The sequence below is a fragment of the Berghia stephanieae genome, chromosome 1, assembly GCF_034508935.2.
Source record: "Berghia stephanieae isolate SIO BIC M18660-M18661 chromosome 1, UCSD_Bste_1.3, whole genome shotgun sequence".
Lineage (NCBI taxonomy): Eukaryota > Metazoa > Mollusca > Gastropoda > Nudibranchia > Aeolidiidae > Berghia > Berghia stephanieae.
This window is the reverse complement of record NC_088360.1, coordinates 61,277,502-61,285,001: the sequence shown is the minus strand read 5'-3', so window position 1 is coordinate 61,285,001 and position 7,500 is coordinate 61,277,502. Positions and strand designations below refer to the sequence as shown.

Here is a 7,500-nt window from a genome sequence, read left to right as displayed (position 1 = left end):
TGGTTTCACACGGCGTAGAATGGTAAAACTATAAAAATTGATGCACTTGTGGGAAGATACTGTATTGTACCATAGTCATATTAATATTGGAACATGACTTTATGTCATTCCGGCCGAGAGATACTTAGTGGTGAACTATTAATGAATCGTAGAAAAAAAAAACGTTTTTCAAAAAAAAAAAATACATAAATAACAATAGCAACAATAATAAAAAATAATAATAACCACAACAACAACAACAACAACAATAATAATAATAATAATAATAATAATAATAATAATAATAATAATAATAATAATAATAATAATAATAATAATAATAATAATAATAATAATAATAATAATAATAATAATAATGCGCTTTAGTTTAACTAAAGTTATATGCAATATACGTGCTTTATCTAAAATTTTAGAGAAGATTTAAACTCTCTGCAATTCGAACCACGACTTTTCGATCGAAAGGCGTGTAACTGCAACATAGGCTCCAAAACATGTTTTAAAATAAAAGCAGGATAAGGTTGGGACCCATATCAGAAATTACATCATTTCCTTGTAACGGTAATTTTTTTTTCAGATTTGTTTATGAATTTTAAACACACACGTCAGGGATGCCTTTGCTAAAATAAAAAAAAAAACCTCTGAATATTGTTCTCATAAAGATCGTAATATATGAAAATATTTAGTGCATGCTTCTCTCGTAAATGGTATCATCCTCAAATCATAGAAAATGATACATATCAATCTAGCTTCCCCGTAACTGTTGCCATTAAACAACCAATATTTTCATCTTTTAAAAAATCAACTCACCAAAACCAAATTAAAAAATTTCAAAAAAGGCATCCCTGGCGAGTGCCAAGAGGTACCCAGGAAGTACAATACAATCTCGGACGTAATAGTAGTTAATCGTGAACAATTTCACAAGAAATCTGTTAAGGGAATCGATTATCCTGATAGAGGACTTACCGTATATCAGGCTGACCTGCAAATGATAATTATTTACTATGTGGTCATTAAATATGCAATTAAGCTCACCGTGCATTTGTTTGGCTTCTCCCCTGAATGGACACGCATGTGAATGAGGAGCTTGTACCTTGCGTTGAATGGACGGGATCGACGAGGGCAGTCTTTCCAGAAACATGAAAACTCGTCCCCCTTCCTCTGGTCAATATGTGCCTTCTCCAGATGCCTAACCAAATCGTCCTGCTCCTTGAATATCATATTACAGTCCACCCAGCGGCACACATTTGGGTCTTCTTCCTCCATTTCTTCCATCTTCACACTGCCGTTACTCGGAGGCTGCATGTTCAAATCCGACAGGTAGGATCCTGGACTTAATTTGGGGACAGGAGTCATACAAGAGCCGGAAGAAGCGTTGACCATAGTGTCCATGCTGTTGTTGTTTTTATTATTATTATTTATAGAGCCTGGACTTACAGACGGCATGTTAGGGATAAGGCCATGCGAGTTTCGCAGACCTGGGCTAAGTTGTTGGTGATGTGGGTGTTGTTGTTGTTGTTGTTGTTGTTGTTGCTGTTGTTGCTGTCGATGAGGATGAGAATGAGGGTGATGATGTAAAGATTGCTGATGGTTGGGTTGATGTTGCTGCTGCTGTTGTTGTTGTTGAATCCGTAAATCATCATGACTGCCGTGAAGATGGGAATGTGGCGGTTGTGGGTGTAAGGAATGATTTTGTCGATGTTGTTGTTGTTGCTGCTGTTGATGATGATGGTGGTGAATATTTTGGTGTTGCTGCTGCTGTTCTAAAGCTTCGTTGTATGTTGGAGGAGGTGGAATACCGTTCAAAGGACCACCTGGACTCATTCCGTGCGCCATGTTAACACTATTCATATCTGATGTCATAACGGCTAAATTGTTCCTGACAGCATGGCCACCATCTGGAATCATATTTTGCTGCATGGTATTCACAGCCAAGTTACTGCCTAAACCATTCGTATTGGAGTATACTGCATGCTGATGAGTGTTATCCATGTGATGTTGATGCATATTATTATTGAAGCCCATCGTGTTAGGAAATCTCCCAGCAGCACAGTTGTACTCTATATAAGGCATTTCACTTTGGCGAGCAACAAAGGCGTTGCTTTTGATCTCGTCTTGTATACCGCTGGTTTCAGGCGGACCCATGCTGAAAATGTCCATATTTTCGCTCTTCATTCCCGCGGAAATCATGCTGAAGGGTGTGAAATTTCCCCCAAGCCGCCTCTGACAAGAACCATTGTTGGAATAGGGACTGCTGTTCCTGGCAGATAGATGTGAAAATGAACCTTGTTGGCATGGCTGTGGTGAGCCACTGGTGGATGACGTTCTGGATGGCAGATATGGCCCCAGGGATGTTGGTGACAAGCGAATGATGTGAGTCAAATCAATGTTATCCGACAAGGAGGGAGAAATGGAGAGAGCTCTTTTCTGGGACATCCTTGCATGCAGATTAGCCGAATGTCGTGGACTTGTAAACCGCGATGCGAAAGGCGAAATTTCAGTACCCTGGTAAGGAGAGAGATTAGAGCCAGTGTTGAAATGAGAATTGGCGCTGCCAAGGACGTTGATACTTTGGGAATCATTGTCACTGCCGTCCATGGTTGATGATGTTACAGATGGCAGAGTCTTGAAGTGGTGCCATTCTTGCTGCTTTGGCAGCGCTGGCTCTAAGAAAATGTGCTTGCCGTGATCAGGATTTTGGCCAAGTTGTTTGCTGGGTGTTCCTACAAAGCTTAAAGGGGTGTGTAGAGAGCTTCTTGGGGTATGCAGTGACGCCCTTGAGGCTCCGTCGAGAGCGGAATTCCTCTCATTATTAGAAATGGAAGAAAAAGCTGGAGTGTGCATGATGCTGTGTGGTGAGTGAATGGACCTGAGGCCTATGCTGGAGACTTCGCTAGGAGTCGGCGTGTTAGTGTTAAGAGTTTGAGTAGGGAAAGATAGAACATTGCAGTTGTTCCCTGCTGAGCAACTAAGATTGTTATTGTGCAAACTCGGCTTTGTGCTATTGTTATTCGGACGTAGTTTTGGAGATGTGCTTTGCAAAGATTGGTGTACGATGTGTCCACAGTTGCTTTTGCTGCCGGCGTTAAGGGAGGTGAATGTCGTTTGGTCAAAACTGTGAGCGACGACAGAAGGCATCTTCGTGTTACCGGAATTGTTGTAGTTACTGACACTAGGCATGATGTTATTATGCCTTGGTCCCAACGGGATGCATTGGGGGCCATAGTCGGCGGTCTCCACCTCTGGGTGATTAAATTAAAACAAATTAATTAATGAGTGGAATGCTTTTTAAATACGTTTAACTGTACAAATTTTTGCCACAGAGGAGGTACAACTAACATTTTATTAATGACATTATAATCATTTTTTTAAAATGATAATTAAAAGAAAACAAAAGAATGGTCAGAAGGATGATAGTTTTTTTTTTTTTTTTAATTCTCTCAATAATTTTCAATGTACCATGATTAGATCACAGCATTCAGAAGAGGAGAGATGAAAATACGATTAAGTGATCTAAAATAGAGACACAGGAAACCGATCCTTTTAGAGTGAACTAGTTGAAAGTTAAGGCAATTCTAGCTGCGATAACAATGCGATGATTTGACATATAAGCAAGAAATTGAGAGAAGCATTTCTTAGAGCACTCGCCAATCACAATGAGCAGACGTAAAAGCAACATGTGACACTATTTATTTCATTGCTTAGATTTATCACTCAATTTATTACAGTTTAAGAACGGATACTGTCGCTTAATATTACGATAAATGACAACTGCAACAAAACAAACGAAAGCAAAAACATATACAAATATATCATTAGATAAGTACCAAGCTTAATCGAAGCAATATATCGGGATACGTAATCAGCTGGCAATATGATATAAACACTATGGCAGATCGAGCAGAGAGTGAGTCATCGCTCAGCAAGCTTAAGGCTAATGTGCCAACCAATGATGATTATTAATGCTCGACTTAAAACCCCGTGACAAACACGTAAATGCTTCGTTTGAGATGAAGTGCGTTCCTTTATAAAAAAAATATCACGATGAATCTTATAATGAAATCCGGGACAGAATATAAACATAAAAGGGTCTATCTACCTATGTTATATTGGCCCTCTTTATGTGCAACAATGGCGTAAGATCCAAAACTCTTTCATTTACAATCCTTGTATATAATGCTACACCTCTTATCCACTAAGCAAACAATTATTCAGACGTGAAGCATGGAGATAAGCCAATAAAACTGCCTTTAAATTGTGCACTCGATGGTTTCAGAGCGTGGATCAAACCGATATTTGGTTTGGCCCTTCGAGTAATTGATGACTTAAAACAGAACAATAAACACTTTAAAGCGAAAAAGTGTGTATGATGCAGTGATTTTATATAAACGAAAAGCATTGCACACACCAAGCTAGACATCAAAACATGAAAACCTATAATCTTTTATCATTATTATTATTATTATTATTATTATTATTATTATTATTATTATTATTATTATTATTATTATTATTATTATTATTATGATCATTAATATTATTATTACTATTATTATTATCATTAGTATTATTATTACCACCACCATCATCATCATCATCATCATCATCATCATCATCATCATCATCGTCGTCGTCGTCGTCGTCGTCATCATTATTATTTTTATTATTAGTATTACTATTATTAATAGTATTATTATCATTATTATTATTATTATTATTATTATTATTATTATTATTATTATTATCATTATTATTATTATTATCATTATTATTATTATTATTACATATATTATTATCATTATTATTATTATTATTATTATTATTATTATTATTATTATTATTATTATTATATATTATTATTATATTATATTTATTATTATTATTATTATTATTATTATTATTATTATTATTATTATTATTATTATTATTATTATTATTATTATTATTATTATTATTATCTGCACGACACGATCATCTGGCGGTTTCTTATCAGTTATTTCCAAATTAAACGTCACACTATGTAACATACGACATGTAAGCTTTACGATTTAAATCCGGAAAGATGTTGGATTACAAATAACGTATTCTCGTGGCTTGCCGGTGAATGCGTGAGACTGGTATTATTATCGCTTTACCAAGAAAATCAAAATGGCATTGCGCGATAAGAAAGGAAATGAAAAAAGACTAACGGATTGAATCATGAACTAGCTGATATCTAAAGACATATGAACCGAGACAGGACATATTTGCGTGCACATGCATGGAAGTTGTAGTTGGATAACAGAACGGAGAGCAGAACCAATCTTCGCTTTTGCTTGAATGATGCATAGATAACGATATTCTCTAGGATTATGGCCATAGCAGCAATCAATGCTTTGATCTTCTGAAAAGCGGGAAGAATATACCGATTTGATCAGGGGTTTCCGGCTCCGTATATGTCACACTTGTCCACACTAGATATTGTTTTGCTCCCAATCTCAACAATCGTCAATATGAATTAAATGTTTTCTTTCCTTTTTTTTTTTACCATAACATGGGGGGGGGGGGCATAAATTACATCAACAACATGTCTTACCCTGTTTCAAATGGCGATTGGGGAATGTGCTCGTTGCGGTCGGCGTGATTTTCGGGTGTTGCGTAGAAATGCCGTTAGTTCCGGCATGCTGCTGTCGATGAGTGGTGCAAATCCCTTGGGGTACATGACCGCTACATCTGTTGAACGCTACAGAACCCACGGTACCGCCATTGACGTCTTTCCCAACAACCCCAAAGCTAGGCGAGGGAGATGAGGTGGTGAGACTTCGGGCTGTAGGAATAGCCGGGAGGGTGCTGCTTTTGTCCCCTGGACCGGGAGTGCTGTGGTTTGAAGGAGGCACGGGGGTATCAGGCTGGACCGTAAGCATAGGGATATCCCCATGTCCACCGTGACCTCTATTTACAGCACTCCGGCCTTGACTCTGACCCTGACCTTTCAACCCATGGTGATTATTGTTGTGACCGGATGACGAGGTCGTTGCGTCACGGCTGATGCGTCCACTGTTGGGAGCACCTCCTCCCCTCGACAAAGAATGACTGTTCATCCTGTTGCAAAGATAAATAGAAACAATTGAGAGAACATGCCAACTGGGCAGCTTCAGCTATAGAATCTAAACCAAAAAAAATATTGATATTATTACTTTTTTTTAGATATCGTGTTTAGCACTTTAGATGTCGTCAACGTATACGAGTTAGAACATGAGAGGACATACGATTGTTCATCAGTGCGACCTTGAGTTGTAAGTGTCAAACAAAGAGAAGGGAGACAATTTCAAGAGAACTTATGTTTAGAGTGAGATGATGCGGTCTCGTGGTATGGCACTCGCTTACGGATCGAAAGGTCCAGAGTTCGAGTCCCGCTCTGAACGCGCATTGTTGAGTCCTTGGAAAATGTTCTTTATTCAAATCTCTCACCGTACTCATATGTAGAATGAGTACCTAGCCGTAGAGAGCGTTGTCTCTGTCCAGAAAAAATATAATATCGCATAACAGGCGTCGTGTCTCGTTCTACATGGTAATTGTTTCTGTCGGCTAGGGACTCCGTGTAAATCGCTTTGGGTACGTTTAGTTGATATTGCTCTACATAAATGCTCAGGATTATTTTTAAAAAGTCTCATCAAGGTGTCTGTACCTACAGGATTTCTGCAAGAAAACATCAAGACATTTGATAAAAACAGAGAAGATTACAGAGATAAACATATATAACATTATCCCATACAGAAACGGTAAAATACTCTTGACTGTCTCGCTTTTGGAAGTTGCCGTCATTGAAATATAAAGTTACTCCATATTTAATAAAACCCATGTGACAATAAAGACTATAGCAAAGATAATGTGTAACATCGGGGTATACGATTTAGTTATGCATACAATTTATAATATTATATTTTTAAAAGGTCACATGTGTAGAATTTTTAAAAAAGAAAGCAAAAACAAACCTTGGAAATCAACAACGTACCTAAGCTTATATTAGGTACACAGACATATAGACAACTAATTAGACGGACATATATATATATATATATATATAATATATATATATATATATATATATATATATATATATATATATAAAGAGAGAGAGAGAGAGAGAGAGAGAGAGAGAGAGAGAGACAGACAGACAGACAGACAGACAGAGAGAGAGATAAAGAGAGAGGGGGGGGAGAGAGTTGGATAGATAGATAGATAGATAGATAGATAGATAGATAGATAGATAGATAGATAGATAGATAGATAGATAGATAGATAGATAGATAGATAGATAGATAGATAGATAGATAGATAGATAGATAGATAGATACATGGGTAGATGATAGTGGATTGATGGCTGGATAGATAGATGGAATGATGGATGGATGGATGGATGGATAGATAGATAGATAGATAGATAGATATATAGATAGATAGATAGATAGATAGATAGATAGATAGATAGATAGATAGATAGATAGATAGGTGTGGAAAGAG

The 7,500-nt window shown here is 37.1% G+C and overlaps 1 protein-coding gene across 1 annotated transcript in view; it reads right to left on the bottom strand.

The window, feature by feature from the left end:
- The window catches only part of LOC144978825 (uncharacterized), a 78,975-nt gene that overhangs the window by 39,513 nt on the left and 31,962 nt on the right, over positions 1-7,500 (bottom strand). Inside the window, exons 2-3 of the mRNA XM_078925373.1 lie at positions 5,573-6,078; positions 1,033-3,239 (exon numbers count right to left, since the gene is read on the bottom strand). Of these exons, the coding sequence (XP_078781499.1) occupies positions 1,033-3,239; positions 5,573-6,077 (2,712 nt within the window). The 5' untranslated portion in view covers position 6,078. The remainder of the gene's footprint in view (positions 1-1,032; positions 3,240-5,572; positions 6,079-7,500) is intronic.